At 36.4% G+C, this 25,281-nt stretch overlaps 1 protein-coding gene across 1 annotated transcript in view; it reads left to right on the plus strand.

Moving 5' to 3' along the window:
- Nucleotides 1–9,003, plus strand: part of TBC1D32 (TBC1 domain family member 32) — an 83,772-nt gene extending 74,769 nt beyond the window's left edge. The window contains exons 29-33 of the mRNA XM_059833332.1: nucleotides 648–763; nucleotides 1,625–1,779; nucleotides 3,455–3,595; nucleotides 5,441–5,629; nucleotides 8,884–9,003. Of these exons, the coding sequence (XP_059689315.1) occupies nucleotides 648–763; nucleotides 1,625–1,779; nucleotides 3,455–3,595; nucleotides 5,441–5,629; nucleotides 8,884–9,003 (721 nt within the window). The remainder of the gene's footprint in view (nucleotides 1–647; nucleotides 764–1,624; nucleotides 1,780–3,454; nucleotides 3,596–5,440; nucleotides 5,630–8,883) is intronic.
- The last annotated feature ends 16,278 nt before the right edge of the window (nucleotides 9,004–25,281 follow it).

Raw genomic sequence — 25,281 nt, forward strand, 5'->3', positions numbered from 1 at the left:
TACATAATTAAATTATCTTTACAGATTATATAGGTTATTATCCTTTATTGTTGTAAAGGCTAATTGTAACTTGTTAGTAAGATTTACCATAAAATTACATTATCCTGAGTTGTGCATCTTTTTTTCTCACATCACTTCTCTAAATGGTTCTGTTTAGCTAAGCTTAGTTATGTGCCATTTAAACATTTTATTTGGCTGGTAATTTGCAGAGCCATGATGAAGGAAAAGCTAATGTGTCTGTACTTTCACAGATTGTTATCTTTAGCATTAATATTTGAATTTTGATGTTAATAATTACACACACAATATACATAGATGGAATTCTAAATAATGTATGTGAAGAAAATGAGTCGTGTGTGTTAGAGTACTTGCTCCTCCCCACCACAGTCTCTAAAACTGAACTAAAAGGAATTTAGGTGAAGGACTGTACCACTGAGTAGCAGATGTTTGGTGTGTATCCTTCCTAGATAAAGCATAATAGGTTTTATTAAACCATTTATGCATATGTCTACAACATAGTGTTTGTGATGAACAATGCTATGACAGCTTAACTTTCACAGGCCTATTAAATATGAGTTCTTGCTTTTTTAGGAATTAAAAAAATATTTAACCTTTAACCAGTTTTGGTTTTTAACTTTTTGTGCTAGATATGGAAAATATCTAAACTTGCTAAAAGAACATGCTGAAAATGGGCTGTGCTTCGTGTTAATGAATTGTGAGAAATTTCTGAAACAACAGCAAAGAACTATGGTATCCTCACTTTGTATCCTTTCTTGATGACATAAATTATATTGCCTAAAAATGCCAGTGGAATTTGAACTCTCAGTTTGGGCTTTTGATGGAGGTGTAGATGTGTAATATGTACTGAGAGAGAAAAAAAAAAAAAGGCAGCACTTTTTCTTTGAAATTTTGTTATGTTAAAATGCACACCCAATGCACTCAAGAAAATCTTCACCCTTTTGTTCCCATACTTTGTTAAAATTGTAAGTCTCATTCATTTTTGTCGTAAGCTGTTTTAGAATAGGATCACATCTTTCTTTATGTGGTAAAGAGTCTGCAGCAATCCACCTTTGAGCATTAATGAGTATTTGTGGTACTCTCACAATACCAACAGTGTTAATGGTGTTGCTTTGATATATTATTCAGGTATTAGACTTACATATCACTATTAAAATACACTTCAAGGATATTAGTCAGAGTAAGCTTAATGTCTTTTTTAAAGCTTTTCTTTTACTTTGGGTTTTTTCCATAATCTTCATAACTCCTGTTTTCCTCCTCCACCATTCTCCTTTCCTGTATTATAATCACACTTGTTTTGGTACATTTGGGTTTTTTTGCATTTACTTGTTATTTGTTTACTTTTGTTGATTTGGCTTGACTAATTATGGACTGGAAAAAAAAGTAGTGTATAGGGAAAATAGCTTAAATAATTTTTCTTAACTTAGTTTGAGAGGCAGCCATGCCTCAAGAAGCTGCCTTCTGTGCAGCAATATTCCCCTTGTCCCATCTCTAACAAACCAGCTCTTTCCTTTGTGTGCATAGGCCTGGGGAGAAGGAGGGCTGCAGTTCCTGCAGGGCAGTGAGGAGGAGATCTCCGCCTGAGTTCCTTAACCTTCTCACTCAGGCTGCTTGCAGGAGTGTTATGCTGGCTACGACTGGTTTGCGTCTTCTGTCTTCCTCATAATGTCAGGGGATGGGGAGAAGACACTGACGTTTCTTCAGCGATTTTCACGTCTTCTTGTTTCAGCATTTCTCTGGCTACCAAGACTGCATATATCTGTAAGAATTTAAAAGCTGTTTCTTTCTGAACGGCAACTTTGAAAGTTTCTAAAGGAGACTTTATCAATTTTCTTAGTTTTGGGTGGGGTTTTTTAATGCATTAAGTTTTCATTAAATCCCTCTAACTGAATACATGACCCTGAAGAATTCTCTCAAAAAAATACAGATTTGACATTTGTTCAAATGGTTTTTTAAAAGTAAGTAGTGAAATAACAGGCGGACTGATAGTAAAGGCAATGTTATTGAATTTTAAAGCCGACAGTAAAATAAACTTTGTTAGTGGCACTAAATTCTGTGTGAAGGTTGCGATACTGTTGAATGACCTTTTTTTTTATTACTGCAGTGTGCAGGTCCATCCTTTTGATTTTTTTTTTTTTTAGTAAAACTATCAGTTTTAAAATTTAGTAAATACAGCCCAAATACTGAATGCATGACAACTTTAAATTGTTAGTATTTTGGATCAAGTTTGTAGTATAGGAAACGTAATTTCTATTTTTCATTAGGGGCAACTCCATCTATTTAAAAGAAAACCCTTCCAGTTTGACTTTGTATATTATCACATTGTCTTGAATTTTTTGAACATAAACTATAGAACAACTGTAGTCTTTACTAGAGAGCTCTGGGGTATCACGGATTAGTTTCCATACTACTTCTGCATGCAAGCTTCTGTATTAATATGAATTGGTCTGTCTTGTCACCAGAAGTGACCGTATTGGTCCACGCACAGCACTGAGTCCATCCCTGAGGTTGTTCCAGCACAATGAAATTTTGCTCCATTGTGTGAATATAATCGTGCTGAACACCATTAGTGCTGAGAACTTCAGTGTCATCTTCCGTACAAGAACTAGCCAGCATTGCAGGCAGGTTGCTGCAGTGCTAACGTTCATTCTCAATATTTAAATTATTTCTTTTTCATAATATATCTTGAAAACACAAAGAGGAAAATTAAATAATTAACCTATTTGCATAACTACCATGATGTAAACTAAAATAAAACGTCAAAACATGAATGAGGGATTATCCAGCCATTGGATTGTGATGCTGCCTACCTCAGGAAGGAGGAAAATTCAAAGGATGTACCTTGACCTTCTAGCCAAGGATTCATTACCTAGAAACCAGGCACTGATATCCAGAGCTTTCCATACTGATAAAACCTCTGTTCCTTTTGCTGCACAAAATAGAATTTCACTCATACCAGCCGTGCATACTGCAAAGAAACGTGCACACAGAAGGCAACTTCAAACACCATGGACGTTCTACTTTATCCGCCAGTAAATGGGAAAAATAATCCAACAGAAATTAGTCTTTTTTTTTTCTTTCTGTTCTTTTGTTTAAAATATAACAACGGTTTCTCTAGCTCTGCTTTGACAGTTAAAGCTTACATGCAATAAAGAACTAGATTGCTAATGCAAAGGAATATTCAGGATATATTTAATAACAGTTTCTAACTTTTAATTTTCTTTAGTTTAATTACATGTTTTTCCTGATGCTAGTATCAGCTTTTTTGTTTATTCTGTTTCCTGTCTCTAAAATAACTGGGATGACTTATCTTACAAGTAAATGTGTATTTTTTAATATATTGTTCTCAGCAAGGTATTTTAAAATAACACATTTTTGTAGTCTGTAATCCTTTTCCTCAATTTTGTTGTTGATGATGATGTTGTTTGTTAATCAGATGCACCTGCCTATTACCACAGTGGAATCTGGCATCCATCCAGTCTATTTTTGCAGTGCTCACCACATTGAAATGTTGCTGAAAGCTGAGTTACCACTTGTCTTTTCAGCCTTCTACATGTCTGGTTTCACTCCATCCCAGGTAACTGATGAAAGTATCAACTTTTTGACTTAAATCCACAAAATCAAGGACATTCAGGAACTACAGTGGTTTTTCTATACAGCACTTGTGTGGTTGTTATGAAACTGTGGGTAAGAGATAGTATTGAATACATAGTGACTTAGAGTGTCTGAAAATAGAAAGCAACTGACTTTGGTAGAATAATAATAGTGTACTGCAGCTGATGACCTTCCATTACATGTTCATGCAGAAAACTTGATAAAAATAATATATACTAAAACCTCAGATTTATCATTAAAAAGAAATAGAATATCCTATTCCCTGGTATAATTTTCTAAATTTTCCATAGGAAGGAAATGAGTAATTTGGGATAGGTGTGTAATAGGAAGCAGTTCAGGTGATATTAGAGCAAAATTAATTTTATATAAGCTGCCATAATTATTACAATCAGGTAATACACTATTCTTCTATATTAAATATATGTTACTAGAGAGGAATATTTGTCCATGTTAGCTTTCATTTTACCTACTTACTACAATTCTTTGGTAATACGGAGTGCCATATATGGAGCATTACTTGTAAAGGCTACATTCATGATGAAGCGTAAACAGCTTCATGCAATAGTGAATTAGATTGCCAATGCAAAGGACATCTCACCACAGTAAGAAAGCGTATTGATGTTCCAAGGCAAGAAAAATATTTTTCATCTTATGCCTTTAGAATTCCTTTTTACCACAAGATTTGCAGCTTAAGAGACTTCTTAATGAGGGCAGATGCCAGTGTGGTACAGATACTGCTTAAAATAGTCAGCTTGGGATTTTGTCTTTGAGAAGAGAAGATTGGCAGGTGAGAGACTTTATCTCAGCATAGGAATGAGGTACTTATAATAAGGTTCTTGTTTTGGGGTGGGAAAACACACAGGGACAGTCATTCCTTCCTAAACTATTCTTGTGTAAGTTATACTGTATGCTTTTTTATTGTTTGCACTCAATTAATAATAGACTAATTATTGTTCTAAACTGCTGACAAGTTTTATTTGGGGGGATTTTTTTATTTAACGCGTTACTGAAATGCCACTACTGGGTGCTGCTGTATCTTCTGTGTGATTTTGCAGTTCTACTGCAGGATTAAAAACAAACCAACCCTGAACTGTGAAAACAACTGTTATGTGTTTAAGTGCTTGTGTGCATCAATAAATACCTGAAAACAGATTTTATGCCAGAGTATGGCTGCTGTCATCTAATTAAAATCTTGGTGCTTCTGCTGCTGCATATTTTTAAACACTTTAAGGACTGATTAGGAGAAGATTTGTGGTCTAGAACTAAATGAAATGTGCTGTACACATCTTAATACATTGTGATTTAGAACTGGAAAAAGGAGTTGCTAAGTGTGTTCCATACGTACTTCATTAAATGAAAATGTGTTTTAGGGAAGGGCCTAACATTCATTTATAAGGCAAAGAACTAATTTAATTTAAAGGATAATCCACATTAAACACACCTTCATCACCCTTATTACCCTTTAGGCCACATTTCAAAAAAAATCTTGAAAAAATCACCTTCACTTTCATTGGACTTTGAGTTTTATGTCTCAACCTCAGGAGTTGCCAGAATATACTCAGATAAGTGAGATGCATGGATGCAGGGTGTTATGTTTAGCAGAACTTACTGGAAGTCTGTTCAGAGGCTGTGATTTAAAAAATGGTGATTCTTGGCTTCTTTTGTACTTTATCCCTTTTATTTTCATAAGTAGGGTAATGTTATAGGAAAAAGGGTCTGTAGTATAGAAAGGTTAAGAGATAAAGCTGTTCAATTATGACTGAATGTCTACAGCAATTTAATTATATATAATTTCATTCTCATCTAGATTTGTCTGCAATGGATAACTCAGTGTTTCTGGAATTACATGGACTGGAGTGAGATCTGTCACTACATCGCTATATGTATTTTCCTTGGTCCCGATTATCAAATATATATGTGTATTTCTGTGTTCAGACACCTACAGCAAGACATCCTGAAGCACACTGAAGCCCAAGATCTCCAGGTTTTTCTTAAAGTAAGGGATTATTTTTTAATTTTTCAATTGCTGAAGGGAAGCAAAGCTCTCAATACTGAAAATATGTAAGTTACTTAATATGAAGCTTTTACTGATTTTAAGTAAGTAAAATAATACTTTAATTTTATTTACTTCCTGGCAGGAAATTGTGGTATGGTATTTTCCAGAGAATAGCTTTCCTGCATTTTGTCCTGATCAGTTCCCTTTGTAAGCAAAGTAAATAGCCACATTAAGTCATGAGGGCATTTGATACAGTTCTCTCTATGTGGTCCCAATCTCATTCAACTAGATGTCCTTCAGAAAGGTGGGTTTACACAAAGTGGTCTCCTACTGAAGCTTGAAGAGTTGTGGCACAAAGCTCAGTGAGCTGTTATTTTGAACAGGTACCAATTACTATACAACCAAGCTCACAATTTCATATTCTTTGCCATATTATAAATTATATTTGGTTATTGGATTCTTTTTGCAGGGTACTGCTTAGCTATAGATGCAGTCATGAACAGATACAAGTATTTCACTCTCCTTCCCAGAGACATTTTTGCTTTTTATCTCTTTTTTTTTTCCTCAAGTCAAAGTTCTTTTGAGAGCTGTATACCTACATCTTAGTCTGTCCTAACAATAGCTTTCTGACTAGTTTGCATCCAACTTACATATTCTTAAATATGAATAATATGTCAGCTCAGTCATTTTCCTTGAAAACGTTTGGTACACAGTCTGAGTGAATTGTTTTGTTTGACCTGGTTTTGGTCAATGTGGCTTAAAAACTACTTCATCTTGATGGCATTATGGGGATAGTTTATGTAAATTATAAGAAGAGAGAATTTGTATGTTGTCACCTACAGTATAAACAGGCCAAAGATTTGACATGGTACTGTTAAATTAAGGAGAAATACTGTATATTAATGCACTGCTGGAGTATTTACAATTCATTGAGTGACTACTGAAGAAAAAGAGGAGTTAATAGCATACTTAAACTGTACTCTTGCTTTTGATAGCTCTTAATTCATCTAAAGAAAAAAAAATATTCTGTCATTGTAGTCATTCAATCTCAGCTATATTATGGGCTTCATGTGAGGTTACTTGGGTTTAATACTTGCAAAGGCATTAGTCAGCTACCCTTTTATTGAAATAACTAAATTCAGGTTCAAGTTTTAGTCTATTTCTGAGCACAACATTCACAAATTTTGGATTACTGTAATGGAGCAATTCTCTTAACAGTGGAAGTATAAACTCTTCTGATAACATAATCCAAGTTAAAAAAAAAAAAAACGACTACACACCTACAACCTTTGAATGTTCATTTTATATTTTTTTAAATATAATGTCACATCTTGAACTTCATACTAGCAATGGTTATTTGCTGCCTGTTTTCCTCTGTTTTTAAGCTTCTAACATGCTTTATATCTGTAATGAAAAGATGATGATTTGACAGCAATACACCTTTGTTGGTATTATCTAGTAAGTAGTTCCAGCTAGCTATTAAAATTAAAAACAATTATTTTCTTCTTAAAATAAAAATATACTTTCATTTACACATCAAGAAAGAAGTTGGAGACAACTTTGCTGTCAATTCAGATGGCATTATGCCTAGCACTTAACATAAGTAAAACATTCACCCTTTCAGTGAGTCCTTCTAGTGATAGAAAACAGATGACCACCTGTGAAAGAGATAATCTTCTATTACTCTATAATTTGGCTTTCCTCTGTGCTAAGAGGAAAGTGGAAGTAATGAATTGTCCATGAACTTTTTTTCCCTTTTTCTGGTTCTTTCTGTTGGCTGAGATGGGTTACTAACAGTTGTGATCCCGTCGAGATATCTTGAAGTTTCAGCATTAACTGAATTTTAAATTTATTGCTTGGTCTTTTATTAATCCTTTCATGGAAGGATGAAGGCGCATAGCTTTGTAATTTCCACATGTGAACCAAGAATACTGTAACCTGCCACCTCAGTAAACCCATCTTGACTGTCTTGGTTTCATTGGTTTCATTTGGATAAAATAGAGAAACTGGGGCTATAGGGTTTGTGACTTGTTGTAATAGCACATGTAGGCCAGTATGTCAGTCTCTTCTAGGAGTAATTTAGCTACTCTTCACTCTATTTTTTTGTGAGTATGGGCCATGTTATTGACAACTAAGTTGCTGACCGATGCTTTAATATGTGTGCATGTTTAATCAATATAGGATTTGACTGCTTAAAAAAGAAAAGAAAGACTTAAATACCTACTGCAGTTCTCTTTTGGAGTCAGTTTTCCACTGTAGTCAACCTTCTCACAGTGCATGAAGAGCAAATTGGAAGGTAAAATCATGCCTTTGCTTTCACTTGTGAGCAGGGGAGGAGAAATATAAAGCCTATCTCGAATTGTTCAGATGCCAAAGTGCAGCCTTCCAAGCCTGAGTAGATGTTCTCAGAATTCTACTTAGCAGAGATGTATAGTCAATACACCAGCAGATATAACATGCGACCCCAAGGGCTGTCTCGCTCCAGAGGGCTTTTTGCAGCATACACTGCCAACAGTGGGTAATATTGCTCAGTAGATGGTGGGCACACAAGTCGTTCCAGTTCAAAGCAGCAACAAATTCACCCATTTTACCTAGAATGTTCTCCAGGATCCTACTTTCTGTGATTCATTCTCCCTCTAACGTAGTAGCCACGAGAAGAAACATGGCCTGTTCATTTCTTTTTCCTGAGGGCACCTTCTTTTACTCTGTATTTTGGAATTAGTAAGAATTAATTGTTTTTGGTGATGCTGAAGTGTTTATTCTGTTTTTATTTAAGCACTTCATATAGATCTTTCTTTATCATTGATTTTAAAAATAACTATCTATTGTTACTCTCCTAGTTTTATTGAGAATCTAGTTAGATATAAAAGCCACATTAACAAACTTTAACATGCCATGTGCTGGTATAGAAATCTTTTAAAAGAATATTTTAGTACCTGGCTTTGCCGCCTTAAAGCTTACTTTGTTTTCCTTAAAAATCTTCATATGGCATGTTCTCCAAAAATGAGATGAAAAATGTCCACCTGAAAAAACTATTTGTTACCAAGACTGTAATTAGAAAGAACTGTCTGGAAGCAGATATTACCAATTCTTTATTTCTAAATGAAATGTAATAAAATGTGTGTATTTTAAACACCCAGGCTGTGACAAGCAGAACAAAATAAGCTATCTTCCGATGCTTGGAATTAATTAAATTTGAGTTGTGCATCATTTTTTTCCCAGCTAATATATGTTTTCTGTGTCTATTTGTGCAGGAAGAAGCACTCCATGGATTTCGAGTGAGTGATTATTTAGAATACATGGAAAGCTTGGAGGCAGTCTACAGACCTATGCTACTGAAAGACATGAGGAACATAAGAGTGCAGAATACATAGATGAAGCAAACAAACACTATATTGTCCAGTTTTGGTTACATCCTTTAAAAGGATGCTGATTGATTGATATATCAATCTCACCTAAAATAAGTCCGGCTGTGTAAATGTACATACTGTAAAAATAGATAAGGAGGATTTTCAGAGTATAGTTTTTGCAAAAGGACTTAATCTAAGTTTGACCTAAAATACCACATTTTCCCAGACGGGCTATATAAGCAGCCTCATTTTCAGTTAGCAGAAGGCAGCTTCAGAACCCACCTGTAGGAAGCTGAAGTGTCTTCCTTAGAACATAAGTCTTCCTTATAAAGCCTTGAACCTGTTCCCAACTCATTGTGTTATTGTCGTCTCCTTGTAGCACTGTCCTAAAACCTTCATATTTTGCTAGGGTCTGACAAAGTGATTTTTCTTAGAAACAGCTGCTAGTGTGTATTCATATGCATGAAAAGTCAACAAATGAAAAACAAATTCCCTGTACACAGCTGTTTTGACTGTGTGGATAAGGTTGAGGAAATGGGGTGTTCAAGTACATGCAATGAAAAAAGACTGATATTCCTGTCTTTGTTTTTTAAATAAAACAAATTATTTTATGTCATAAAACATCTGTTTGTAACATACACTCTGTCTGCATAAGTGAATGAGAAGTCCTTAAGTGGCCTGCTTTTCACATCTCTGGAAAATGATAATTTTTAAATATTCTGGTTTCAGTCAGACAGGAAAACTAATAAGAAGCTTCATCTGTGCTTGCCTTTCATCATCAATGAAAAGCAAGAATTAAGGCTGCTAGATATTTTCTAACACCAATGCAGTGTAGGTAAAATTTCAATATTGTTGAAGTTGACTGAAATTCCCAATTTCAAAAGAAAGACGGTTTTCTTGAGGAGCACTGCATCCCATTTGCTGTAAGGATAGGTTTTAGGTCAGTGTGCAGCTGAGGAAACATTCTAGCGGCTTTCTTTTCCATATTATATTATATCATTGTTAAATATTAATTAAGACATATATATTTTTGCACCAATTAATAGTTGTTTTTGAATCCAAATTTCAAAGCACTGTGCATGATGTTGAGTCAATAAATAATAATCAATTAGATTACAACATATTTCTAAAATGAATACTACAGTTGTCTTGACAAGAACTCATTAAATGTCTTTGTATTTGATTGAAATTAGGGCCAACAAAATGATAGTTATTGTCAAGCAGGAGGTCTTCCTTCAGTATTTGCAAGTAATCAAAGAATGTAGATGGAAAATGACAAGGTATTATCCTGTGGCCATTTAATATTTTCCATACAGTCAAGCAGATCTGCATCAAAATTTCAAAAAAAGAAAATATCAAGTAGAAATGTAACCTTTACAATGCCCACATGAGGTTAGATGAAAAGTAGCCATTTAAGATGATAGATTACTAACTGCAGAAATTCATAGTCACATGGAAAGAAAATCCAAAATTAGAACAGTCATTAAAATCTACTCTCAAATTTGTTATACTAATATCTTGAAGTGGAAGAGGAGAAAAAGTGTGATCTGTTTGGTACAGCTTACCCATCACCAGCCAAGCTTCCTCTCCTGTCTCCCTCATGCACCCTCCATAGTATTTGTAGATTGCTTGTTCTTTTCGTTTTGCAAGATATTTGTTTTTCCTCACTTCTGTATTTTGTTGGCCTCTTCTGTTCAGGGCTTTTCGTCTGTGCTTAAAGGTATTCTCTCAGTAGATGCACTAATTCCAATTTCTCACAACCTCCATTCTACCCTATTTTTTTCGTTCTCTGCATTATAGTGATGTGGACTTTCACCTGTTTCATATATACTATGTCACCAGTAGAACTTTATGGTTTGAAGCTCTGTCTCGTGACTTGCCCAAGTTCACTGTCTGAGTATTGGGAAGGTTGAAAGAGTTCAGACAGTGGGATTAGCTCACCCTACAAGGCTTAGAGACTGGCTTGGAGCAAAACTTTTGGGAGCATTTCAGAGCAGTAACATCTGACCTTGAAGTGAGACACACTTGCCTGCTTTTTCTCCTGTGCTAAACTAGGTGCAGAACTGGCATTTGTTGCATACTGGCCTACAGCCTTCCCCTCAGAGTAATAGTACTGATGTTTTGTAATATTCATTCATCCATACAGGTAGTTTTGACTGATGATCTCTGACTTTGGTCTGAAGGCTGGGTTTGTCTTTTTGTAACTGTTTCACAGATGTTGTCTTTTTCTATATTATCTATTACGAATTTTATGGTGCATTATAAAGTTTTACATTAAAAGGCCCACAAGACCGCTGGATAGGTTCTAAAACTGGTGCATAGCTCCTTTTGTCTGCTGTGAAGAAACTCACCAGGGAATCCTACTTATGTGTTGTGAGTTGGCTCACTAGCAGCTGCTTAGGCAGTGACTGTTATTTTCTCTTCCTGTCTTAGAGGTGGGAAGCAGTCTGTTTTCAGAAGTATTGCGGTCAGTAGGCAAATCTTAGGTGAAAGTTGACTTGATGGAAGAAAGGAAGTAATGGCTTTAGTGGGGATTTTGCTTAGAAGGCTTCATCTCTAAAAACCCTCCCTGCCCTTCTCTCCCCTACACATGCCCTTTATTAATGCATTTTTTCAAACTGTGTTATTTGAATAAAAAAATCTTTCAAAAACTCAGACTTAACACAACCACACTCCTATCTAGCCCAGCCTTGATCAAGACTTATCCAGCACCTGATTTACAAAGTCTTTCCACAGAACTGCCTTAACTTTCATTTAAGGTCTTAAGATCCTTTGTTGGAACCTAGTGTGACTAATGGCATGTTCAGTGATGGCATCTAAATAGGCTTTGCAGTTGGATGAAGTAAAAGTTCTACTCCATAATAACCTAGTATTTGCTGTTTTCTATTACTTTAAGAGATTCTCTAGTGTTATCAGTATCAAGTTCCTAAACAGCTTTTTGAAAACAAGATTATTTTTGGCTTAGTCTTGGACAATAAACCTGTTCTCACCCTGAGATACTCTTTTTCTCTGAGTAAATTTGCATCAATAATTCTGAAGTTTCTTGAAATTCGTGCTTCCTCCTTCAGGAGTTTCTAAAAGGGAAATACTGAATGCATCTTTTTATTAGATCTATCCTTTCTTAGGATTTCAGTTTCGTTTCAGGCAAAGTAAGAGTTGCACTGCTTCAATTTAGAGTGAAATGCCCTGTTCCTGCAGTTACCTTTAAAGAGATTTTTGGTCTTGGTAATTATTTTGCATAGAAAGTTGGTAAATTGCCCTGTACATTGTAATATCAGACCCTTAGTACCTTGATGTTTCCAATGACATTGTTTCTTTATCAAATGAAACAAAATACAGCTTCTGTAGCAAAATGTTACTTATCATCTGTATTCTTATAGTCTTTATACTGTGAAGTGTTAAGTAGCCAGCATAATTGGTCAAGTCCCTGCTGTAGCTAGTTTAGTAACTAAGCAGTATAAATTCCCCAAACACATCCTAGTTATGTAGGCCACATTGCCAGATGATGTTACATAGTGAAAGTTAAATATTAAGTGGTTCTTTATTTGGTTAAAGAAGTAGGGAAAATACTATGTTTTATCAATACCTGCAATAACATTTTCTTTACAGCATGTCTGGAATCTCAAAATATTTTGATTAGAATGTGTGATATAACAAATGTGTTACAAGTCCAACAGAAACCACAGATGTTGAATTTAGACTTGTCCAATATCATTGCCACATTCCTGTGAGACAAACTAAACATTACTGCAAAGTTCTTGAAGAACAACTTCACTAGATAAGATGAGTGTGTGAGCACATACACAAATTCAAATTATAAAATACATTAGAACCTGCAGTGAAATTTCTGTAATTATATGCAACCTAAAAGTGAACACCAAAAAAGGTTTTACCACTGATTTCTGTTTTCCTGACTGCATTTCATAAGTTCATGGGTTTAGCTTTTTTCACTGTCTAGAAAAAAAAAAAGTTTTAAATATTTTTGGACTTTTGTGAACTGTGTTGGCTCACCTACATCAATAAAAGAAGATGGCAAGTATGAGGAAAGAATTATGACAACAGCTGATGGAATCAAGTATTTGCCTGACACCACGGTCAAAAACAACTCCCATAAAATCTGTTCTTTTAACCTTAATAGCACTACCTTTTTTAAAATAACTTTTTTGTCATATATCTCAAAATAACCAAATGACAACCATCCAAATGGTGAATAACACTAGAACACTAATATATATGTATTTCTAGAAATTCTGTACATTTTCAAAGAGACCATGGTTTATTAAGCTACCACTTATGCAGTCATCAGTTCCTTTATCAGCAGCAGATATTTGTCAGGAAAATTGGCTCTTGTGCTAGGCATTTGAGTAACCCAGGGCCTCCTGCCATCTAAATAGCTGCCACTTTGTATTCCTCATCCCCCAAAAAAGAAGAGAGAGGCACTGCAGAGCTGACCCTTAATATCAATGACTTTCATCAATATTGTATCAAATCAATGCAAAGAGGTACAGTACACAATAATCAGGAAGACGAGTTGAATAGAAATATAAAGCAAACAACCTGAGTACCAAGTGCTGCTACTGACAAAAGCACTTTTTGCATTGCCTGCAGCAATTCAATCAGCTGCAGTTTCCCCATCTGCAAAACAGCTACGATTTTATACAGTCCATATAGGTGCTGAGATGATTAATTAGAGAATATTTGTAAAATATTTAGTGCATGGAAATTCTATGTAAATGCTAAATCTTAATACCTAATAATAATATAAAATTCCATCGTGCCCTGTGACAGAACCAGGACATTGACACATGTTACAAGTAGACTGAGACAGAGCTTGAAGTGTGATGGTAGTCAGGGAAACCAATGACATCTTCTTTGGATCAATGACAGTCTAAAAACAAATGACCATTTTAGCAACAGAGATCTGAAGACATGCTCACATGCTGCATTACCTCTGGTTTGAAGACTCCCTCATCCAGCTTTGCTGGCTTATATATAAATTTCTCCCTTCACTCAGCTCCCAATTTTCTTTCAGGGAACTAAAGTCTACGGAGATCTAGACATTTTCTATCTCTAAATCTGTTTGTATTTTTCTGGTTGCCTCTTCCAGCTTCTTTTTCCCTGCTTTCCATCTTGATTGTATTTACCTCTCCCAGAGCTCTCCCAGGCTCTTCCCAATCCCCAGTGACAGTCCAAGCACTAAAGGATAAAAAGTGTTTCCTTGATTATATCTAAAATTTGGAACTAAATGTGATTTAAAATGAACATAATGGGGAAAAAAATTGAAATGCTAAATAAAACCCCAACTTGGAAGAATTGAGAAGCCAGTTGTAGGAAGACGTGACCCCCCAAAATAAGCTGTCAGCAGTCCTGACCCAGTCTCCTACTGGAGGAAGCTAAGCACTGCTGCCTCTGCCTGTCCATCACATCCCCCTAACCATCAGGTGGGATGCCATGCTGAATAGAAACATCTGTGTCATCCCTAAAAGACATGCCATTTCCAGGCCACCTCCTTTGGCAGCCTCTGCAGCATGACTCAGCCTTCTGGGATAAAATCAGTAATCTACAAAAAATATTTTTCACCTGTTCATGTCTGCCATGTTGCCTTTTGCCAGTTATTTTACTTCTGAAAACTTTGAGTACCTATCTAAAAATATACAAGTAATGCTTACTTGCTTTTGTAAAAATCATAGTTCTGCAGGTGGAAACAGTTTCCCCATAACCATATACAGTGTTCATTAAACAAGAGAAATACTGGTAGTGGAAGAAACTAGAAGATTAAGAAAAAATCCCTTAGATCTGATAGGGAAAAAAATAGATCAAATTTAAATAGTTACACTCTAAACACTGTTTTCCAGTGTTTTAAGATGTCCAACTCAAACAATCACTAGGTCAACAGATAAACAGTCTCAGCTTCTCTAAACCATTTTGTGTTGTCTTAAAGTAACTTCTAGCTAATCATAGCAATATTCCGTAGATTTGAAAAGGAGCTAAGTTTGAGTAACATTAAAAGATCCTGGTAAATAGGCTGAATTTCAGTATAACATGTTATCAATCATCCTTAATGACAAGGCATCACAATACCGAATAAAAGAAGAAGCACTGCTGAGTTGATATTCAGTAGGAAGTTAGGATGCCAGACTACAGGCAAAGCTGTGGTGTCATATAACACACTGTAGTGACACACTGCTTCGTTGACAATCTCTTTGCATTTCATCACCTCCGGCATGAGAATCATCCTTTATTGCTTGTCCAGGTAGTAGTACTGAACACGTACTCGGTTCAATCATTTGCAGTTTTGATACAGGGATGATGCTTCAAGGATGACAAGAAATTTGGCAAGAAGAATGGAGCTAGCACCAGTAAAGTTTCAGGATATCTGTGTTCTCTGTCTCTACTGAGAGCAATGCTCAGATTACAGCAGGTCCCTCACTCACTAGTGCGTTACAGCAGCAGCTTCCCAGGGAAGGAAACTGGGAGTCTGTCAACATTTGAGAACAAATGACAACATTGAGAACAAACATTATTGGCCATCGTTACTGAAAACTGACCACTGAAAGCAATTACTTTAGGCTGCATTTCCTAAGGAACCAGCAGGTTCTTCAGGCTTATCCACACACCAGGGCAAGGACATGTAACAGGAATTTCACCAGCAGAAACTGCAACAAAACCAGTGATGTGCGAGAAATTATAACACCCTCTCTCAGAAGATCTCCAAATGACCACAAAACTGATGGAGAGTTAAATAAAGACTGAGATAAGTAAGTGATGGAGACTGATCTGGGTCAGCTGATGAAGCAAGCTAATTAGAATGCATGCATTTTAATACAGCCAACTGCCAGGTCATGCATCTCAACAGGGGCCAAACATGATGTTTACAACATGAAGGACTTTTTGTTATGAAAGGACAGTGACAAAGACAAGCAAGTTTGCTATCTAAAAGAATCCCATACTGTCTCAATAAAGAAATCTATGAGTTGTAGCTAACAAAGAAATCCTAATTTGTAAATGAGAAGACTATTTTACTCTATTTATGACATCAGGGACTATTAAAGAAATAATGTCATATTCCATTCCCAACACTTTCAGGAAGAACGTGTAAAAATTAGAAGTCTGCGAAAAGAGCTACAGTAAGTATCATGCTAAATAACTGTCATACAGTTAAGGACCTATGAGGCATAGTCTAAATAGTCCATTCAAGAGAAGATAGTTAGGTTAGATTGTTAAAAGATGATTTCCTCACTGTCTGTGATTGCCTATGTGGAGAAGAGCTTTCTGATAACATCTTTTTAATCTAGCTAAACGTCTCCCGTCTCCCCGCCCCCCCAAGAAAAGCACATTGCCAACAAGAATGTCTGAGATCTACGAATGAGGAGCTATAGAAACAGACTGGAAGAGCACATTGAAAAAAAGCACATTGCCAACAAGAATGTCTGAGATCTACGAATGAGGAGCTATAGAAACAGACTGGAAGAGGTTGTCTTTTTACAATGAAGATAACCATCCAGTAGAACAAAGTTACTTTAAAGATAATAAATCGTCAGATCAATATTTTTAGTCATGATCTGATTTTTTGAGATACATGCTATTCTAGAACACATGCCTTTCTAAAATATATAATTTATTCCAAGTTCCACAGCCCAAGTTATACAGTGAGTTAACTCTGTGATATCTGACCTTTCTGTCCCTGAAATATATTTTAAAAAAAATTCAGTTAGTATCAATGGGATGTGATCTCTTCCAGTTCTCTTGGATGCATTTTAGGCAAATCATAACAAAAAAACCCCAAACAAAACCAACACAAGGAGTTAGAGATGGACAAATCTGAGGTAGAACAGAAAAAAATTTATATAAAGAATTTAAGAATAGATGGTAATAACAGCATACATTTTCCCTTTCAAATTATAATATACACCTATATACCACATTGGACTAGAACTGAAGATACAATTTTAACTAGTTTGAGCAGATAGAAAATCAAAACTTGTTTGAAACGTAACATTATATTTGTGTCAGAAGAAGTAACTAGTATTTATTTCCTGTAAGGAAGTCATTTGGAGAGTTGCAATGTTTGTACCGTTTCTGCAAATCAGTGGAGTATATTCATGACACCTCTTCTGGCATTTTGTTTATTAACTGATCACACATAAGTAGACAGAGGTATGACTCTTACTTCAAAGCTAGATTATTCAACCAAGTTTCCAATCATTTAAAATGCTATTTCCAGATACACAGACCATGTCCTTTCAGATTTTGCTTTAGTTCAAGATCTAAGCTAAAGCAGAACAAATCTTTTAATTTCAGATCATGAATGAGGTACCAGTTTTATTACTACACCTAAGAAGAAGTAGTTCAAAACGTTTTGTATTCTCAGCAGAGTATCAGGGAAAAAAACACCTTCCCTGTTCCTCTGATACCAAACCACCAGTAAATTAAAAAAGCCCCACAGCTCCAGAGCATAATGCTGTTTGATTCTGTTTCATCACAAAAAAAAATGGTCTTAAAGCGTAACATACAAATGAAGTGGTGCATAGGGAGCTATCAACATGGTTTGAAAAATTACTTTAGATGGGGTTAAATTGGGAACTGACACTTGACTAATATTTCATCAGGTCAGTTTCCTGCTCAGAAATAGAATGAGACAAGGAGAATACATGAAATTTGCTTAGAATGATGAATGGGGAAAGCAGGCTTTTTTGTGGCAGATTTTTAAAGAAACAAACACAACAAAAATAAAAACTCCAACGGAAATGAACCATTTGAAAGAATCAATGTTTACTCTCTCAAAAGATTTCATCCTCTCTTGGTATTTCCTGTGCTCTAGCTCAAAGCCTATCATGGTATCAGATTCATCCATGATGTGGGAATTAGCTGCTTTTAAAATGGACTCAACTTTTAAAATGTTGCTTTAAATTAATACAGACATTCATAAGCCAACACAACAATCCGTTTACACTACAGCATTCCTTTGCCTCGTGGCTGCAGGTAAGGTCCCTGCTGAAAGAAAGCAATGTTCCTAGTAAACAGGAGGCTGAGGGTCTCACCATGTAGATAAAATGAACATTAATTGAAAGGGGAAGGAACAAAATCCATTTGTCAGCTGTTCTCTAGAGTAGAAGATGAAATTTCAAGGAAAGCAGTAAAAGTGATGAAAAAAATCACCATGCCCATTTCATCATATTTGCATTTATCTATTTGAACTTCCCTCTCTTCCAAAATCTTGATGGTTTAGATAAGGTACATTTTCTAGAGTTATCAAGACTATCTCCTGCAGCACAATTTTCACTTAGAAGGCAAATTACAAGTATTTTTTTCAGATCAACCTTTTCTCGGTTTGTAAAACCCACTGTTGTGAACAATGCCGTACACTGTCACAGTTTGTGTCATGGACCTTCTAAGTAAAGCTTTCAGGTCCAAAGGAGCTTATTCCCCATTTTGATTCAGGATGGTGTTTAGTTACAAGGTTATTTTTCTCCAGCTCTAAATCAACAAAGAAAGGCATACTGCTAGAAAATAGGAAACCCAGGTTTGGAACAAATACAATTTTGGCACGGAATTCCTTCTGAGGGATGTTATAGACCCATGAAGCCAGATAGACCATATGTCTAAGTCACTTTGGAGTCATTCAGATACTCGTAGGAAATTCATTTTGTACAGATCCTGGAAGTGAGAGGAAACCATGGCCTCTAGATACCTCAACCCTTTCAGACTCCCATGAAAATTAAATTTAATGAATTTTCAGCCAAATCACTTGGAGCTAAACAGCTTTCTTCTGTAGAGAAATTAATTTTATATCCTGAATAATTGCCTTCACCTTCAACATGCAGTAGACTCGAAGCTTCCAAAACATCCTGAACTGCAAGAGTGGGAGAATCTCAGTGTAGCACTTAACAACGACTGTTCTGGATTTATTCTGTAATGCTGCTGCAGACTACCGCTGTGGCTATTCTTAGTGCCAGCAACTTTTCATCTGTGAGGCTAGAGTTTCAAACAGCTATTGACAATGTCATGCAATACTAACATGCTATGCTGAGGAAAACAGTATCATCTTCTACCTGCAAGCTACTAGCTCATTCTCTACTGTCAATAATAATGGAATTGTTTGCTGCAACAAAATTTTGACATCAGATTTCATCAAATATTTTCCAAAAGCACAGTGATTCTTTGCAGAGAGGGAAACTCTTTTAAATGTCTCACATAAACATAGCCTCCCCTCCATCAGCACTGCCCCCCAAAATAACAAGGAATTATGTAAAATATAATACTCCTTGGAGAAAGAGAGTAATAAAGAACTTCCAGGACATGCTCTTACATGCAGCTAAAACAACCTAACAACCTGCTACCTTCCATAATCCCTGCTTCTATGTTAACAACTCCCACTGCTTGCACCACTCTGATTCTTACCAGATCTTTCCACTAGCTGGTTTATATCATTAAAACAGCAGAAGAACATCTTCTTTTCTTGTGGGACTTGTTTTCTAGATACTCGGACGGGGAGTGGGAGCCCCTTCAGAGTTGCAAGCTGAACCTGTAACATTAGCAATAGGGCACACATGGAAAAATCTCTCCTCCACTTGTGTCATGCACAGTTAAACTGTCATTTGTTACACTACAGAAGATGAAACTGTCAGAACTCCAATGTAAGAATAGTTTGTTTTCCCACCACATGAATGTGTTCCTACTATAAATTTCAGCCATTGAAGAAGAAGTTTGAAAGATTTAAAGAAATATATTAACATACTTTATGGTATAGCATGGTCTGGACTGTAAGCAGTGAGTTTGAGCTTACAAAGCTCAGTAAGAGCAGAGGAGGTAAATGTCAGAACCTGGTCTTCCAAATGAGCTTTTCAGGAGATAAGAATGGGCAATAAACTAGAAAAAGCCAAATGTTCTCTCCTATTCTAACCGAGAAAACAATCTCGGCACCTATAACACAGCAAATGTTTTCCGTTGGGAAAATCCTGGCTGAGACCCACAGTAAATTTTCTTTGGCACACAGCTTTTACTTCAGCTTGCTGATTGAACTGTCCTTTTCCACCAGTATCTACCATAGTTGCCAGTGTCTATCCCTAAGGTCCTTGTACACCTGCCACTTGCACTTTTTTTAAAACCAATAGCAAAGTTATACAATGACTGCAATAGGATAAGATCAGGAATTCATTTTAAAGGGTGATCTTCAAGCAAAAGGGTGCACTCAAACCAGTAACTGTAAAGGGGCGCTTGAACCATTACTTGCAAATTCCAGGTTGATGAAAATACAGTCAACTCATGATGGTTTTGGGGTCTCACAATGTGTGTTGTGTATCAGCCAGAATTTAGGCTTTCTCCAGCTTCTCTGACTGCAGCCACAGGCTCCTTGCACAAGGCTTTGCTCAGCCTGCTACTGCTTAAAAGTTGTCTCAGCTCCTAACAGAAATCTGTCTGGAAGCTTATCCCGAAGTGAATGCTCTAAATATAGTCTCTAACTGAGTAAGACTCCTTAGTATTTGTACTAGCAGTTTCTATTGCAATTTCAAAACATTTCAGGACACAGGACAGGAAGGTATGAGAAATCCTTGAATTACAGTAACAATCTCATGGTTGATGTTTATGAAAAAGTCAAAGCCATGAAAAGAATGTGCTGCTCACAAAGGCCAAGGGACCTAACTGCACTACAGAAAAACATGCCACTCTGCCATGTACTAGAGGCCAGTGTCAACATATCTCTGTTTTATTTAATCCCAGTGATAATTACACTGAGATTAGATTAGGCTATTTGTAAATTCAGCTTCAAAAGTCTAATCTGTGAATAGAGAAAGCCATGCTAAGACTTGCTAAACAATTTCTGCAAAAAGGCAGGTTGAGGAATTTAGGCTAGATGTGATGGTTAAGTTAATATGTAACTTTAGAATTATTTATCATTTGAAGAAATTAAAGTTTTAGGTGTTCTGCTTGCAAAGAAAATCTTAGAATTTTAAGACCAGTGAACAACAAGGCAGGGCAGTCAATTTAAAACAGTAGCTTGGAAAGTACATACTTTTCTCTATTGGCCTCAAACCAACACTATATTAAGATACATCATCACCTTTAACAAAGAACAGGGGGGTTTTTGAGAAATCTCTTGCTTTTATTAAGTGCAGAGCAACTGGCCTGATAAGATCCCAGGCTTTCTTCTGATAGAGCTGAATGTTAGGTAAAGTTTCTAGTCAGGTGTCAACATGGAGAGTGAGAGCTCATAAAATTCAGCAGAAGTTTTAGTAAACGTACTGTGATAATTTGTGAGGTGACTGTGCAGTTTGATAGATTGCAATTATTATCAGTTAAATGTTCAATTCTTTCCACAAAGTAATCAGCCAACAAAGATTAGCTCATTATGCAAATGCAGACAGTGAACACTATGTGCACAGTGGTGTAGCAAAGATGCTGCACTGGTAGCAAGCTACTTAAGGTACAGAGAGAAACCAGAATTTAAAGCAGTAAATGTAATAATAAAAAACGATTAAAGGGAGTGTAAACATTAGGTCTGAGACTAAGAAATTGGAAAAGAAATAACTATCAAATTAGTATGCCAGCATGGAGTTGGAAAGCAAGGCCCTTCATAAAATAATCAGAGCACAACGGAGACCATCTGAATTTAAAATTGCAGTTCCAATGGATATGAAAGTATCATCTGCTTGCAACAAAAATCAGCCCCAAGGGGTATATGAAATCAACAGAGCTCTCACCCTATTGTAGAATGGTGTCTTCTGTGCAATACTGTCCTACGTTTACACAGCTGACAATTTCTTGACAGAACCATTTTGTTAAAACTGCCAGTGTATTGGCCTCAGGCAGCTCTTTTGAAACACCTTACAGTGAAGAGTTTTCCATAAACCCACAGCAGGTATTTTAAAAACCCTGCTTAGCTTACCTGAGATCAAGCTCTTCCCACCCTCCCAACCTGGCTGCTCTGGAAGTGCTGGCAACCTCATCAGAAGCGAACAAGAAAGTAATCATCTTGTAACACCAGACAAGTTGCACATGCTGTAAACTGACAAGGTGCAGCCCAGTCCAGGTTGGGAAGCCTTTTAAAGACGTGAATGCACATGTGCCCATGCTACGTCCATACAACTTCCAGGCAAGAGTGATCAGCTTTGAGTTAGCACATAATTGCATATCTCCCTGTCAGTCTACCCAGTTCCAATCTTGCTGAGAAACTGCAAACTCTAAACACCTTCTTAATATATGGAAGTTCTTAAATAGTTCCAAGTTTTTGAATCAAAAACCAGTTAAAAAATATCAGCTGGAAGTCCCAGCTCTACACATTTGTTTAGGTAAAGGTATTCCAACAGCACTACAACAGATAACAAATTCTGGAAACTAGCTTAAAGAAACATACTTGTTTCAAAGTTCGGAGTACTTAAGACTTGGCATCCAATTCTTTGCATAGGCATTCAAATTGCCATAGGTACTCAGATGTGAGAAACATCTTTAAAAGGATCTAAGGCTCTAAAACCTGTATTTGGATGTTCCACTGCCAGCTATGGGTGTGTCCTAAGAATTTGCTCAGTTTCTTTCAAATATTTTGACCATTCACACTCAGTCTCAGATATACATCACTGATACATTACTGTCCAATATCTAGCTGCAAATAGTTCACTGCTTTTCAATATGACCTTCTTCAGGCTTTATCCACAAGCTACCAATAATCTACCTCAACTGCTTTTTGCAAAGCAGAAAGCAGTAATGGATTTTAATTAGCCATATACAGTAGGAAAGGGTTCATTCAGGAGACTGCTTTCCTTCTGACTATTTTCAAATTGTGACTAACGTCATCTCCCCACTCTGCTTTGCTGTGACTCTGCAAGAGCCATTTATTTCTTTGTGAACAGGGAACACTGTTAGAGAAAATCTGTTCTGAAATACAGCAATGCAGCACTCCACCTGGTCTAGAGATGAAAGGTACAAAAGCTTTTAAGCAGCATGGGCCATTCATCAAAGAGAAGGATTTCAGACTGGAAAAAAAATTAACCCCTTTCACCCACAAAAGAGTAGGGATTAAGCCCATGCTCAATTTCATAGGCAACATTTTAGTTGCTGTATGTTAGACTGAAAGTGAAACACCAGTCTTAGAACTTGATATAGATGAGATGTTTGCAAAAGAGGAATTACAGAGGAATTAATTACACATTAGCTTGGTTTCTCAAATTTCCCAGTAAACACCAAAAGTTAATTGGACAGGGAAGGAATGAAAGAAAACAAACAAACAAAAAAGCCCTCAAACCATGAAGAATAAATAAAAATGGGGATAGATAGTGATTTTTTTCTCATTCTCTTCTGATACAACTCTTAAGTTTCTGTTCCACACCTCAGTCTAATGTCAATAGGAGAAAGGTATTTATGCTTTATGATTGTGATGATATTATAATACAAGCCATTTCCCACAACATCAAAAGAATTAGGAGCCAACTACCTATGAATCTTTTGGTTAATCTGCCTTTGATATTGTAAAAATCACTGCTGATCTCTGATCTAACCCTGTAGACACTTCAGCCTCTGAAATTTCAGATCGGGAGATCTCCAAACTGAATCCAACTCTTTTAGATTTACTAAAACTCTAAAATTCACATCTGGCTCCTCCATAATTCCTAAATCTGTACCATATAATACCTAACTCTTGGGTGTAATCTCAGCCTGCCTGCTTGTTCACAAAAGAGGTCAGTAAAAAAAAATTATACCAGTTACTACCACTACATGTAAATCATTTCCAAAGAAACTCTAAGGACCTGTTTTTTCACAACCTAAGGCTACTGATAACACTCTTCCCGTGTTTACTATAATTATTTTCCAGGAGAATATTGGCAAATAGACTTTTCCAAATTACCGTGACAAAATGGATACTGGTATCTTTTAGTAATGATAGATACTTTTTCAGGCTGTCCGGAAGCTTTCCCTTGTCGCACCAACAAGGCAAAAGAAATAGCAAAAATGTTATTTAAGGAAATAATACTGAGATTTGGGGTACCCATAGGACTATCTTTGGATAGGGGGCCACACTTCATAGCAGAAGGTGTCCAAAGTTTAGCTAAAGCATTAGGGGTAAAATGGGATCTCCATACCCCATGGAGACCTCAATCAAGTGGGAAAGTAGAAAGAATGAATCAAAGCCTAAAAAGACAAATAAGTAAAATTTGCCAAGAGGCTCAGATAAAGTGGCTGGATGTTTTACCTTTAGCTTTGCTACAAATATGAATCCAGCCTAGAACTAAAGAAAAGGTTAGTCCTTTTAAATCATATATGGTAAACCTTATCAGATGACAGAAACAGGAGTTAATCCTGAAATAGTAGGAAAACATTACCTGAAAGAATACGTTATCTCTCTAGGAAAGGTTCTGTCCTCTCTCCACAGGTACGTCACTGTGAGCGCATCGCTATCCCTGGATGCGTGTGTGCATCAATATCAACCTGGAGACTGGGTGTATCTGAGGATGTGGTCAGACGAACTGTTGAAGGAGAAGTGGAAAGGACCTTTCCAGATTTTACTCACCACCTACCAGCTGTCAAGCTTGAAGGAGTCGCTCCGTGGATAACAATTTATGTGGTCATAATTGTAGTTATTATAGGAATCTGCGTTAAGTTGTACTAAGAGAACCATTGAGAAAAATATATGGAAGTAGTAAGAAAATCTAACTACTTCCAAAGGGGGGATTGATACCAAAGACTTAAACAATTTAGTTAGCATACAAAGAACAGACCCTTTTGTGCAAACTTTGTACAGATAAGTTAAGAAGATACTGCATCACATAAACTGAAATATGCGTTAGTTTTCCTGGAAAAGGGCTGGCTGTGGTGACTGGCTGTATTGGGTTATGTTGATGTCGTTTACCTTGAGATAAACAATGTACTGAAATATAGCACCTTGGAGGAGTCTCTGGGTCTCCTGGTAATGACTGATATACAACCTTGAGACCTGGTATTGTTTACCTACCAAACAGCAAAGTCAGTGAAATGCCCCAAATGGGTGCCCTAAGGCTGACCTACCTCACTATAATGTTAAAAACCACACCTCTGAGCTAGAAAAGCCCACAAGCCAAATAAGCCCCCTACTCTCTGGGCATGCGTAGTGAATGAAAAGAGAACTGTATCCTTAAGATGAAGTAAGATGAAGTAAGAAAGATACTAACCAATCGCCAATGACCAGAAGGCGTAACTATCTTTGTTAACTGTTTAAATACTTGTCATGATTTCAACTGGGTGTGCATGCTAGGAGGAAAAATCCCCCATGCACCCAGCGCTGCAATAAACCTATGTCGGCTTTCTAAACTATCGTTTGGTTTGGAGAGTTTT

This window comes from Gavia stellata, chromosome 2, assembly GCF_030936135.1.
Source record: "Gavia stellata isolate bGavSte3 chromosome 2, bGavSte3.hap2, whole genome shotgun sequence".
In the NCBI taxonomy this organism is placed as follows: Eukaryota; Metazoa; Chordata; class Aves; order Gaviiformes; family Gaviidae; genus Gavia; species Gavia stellata.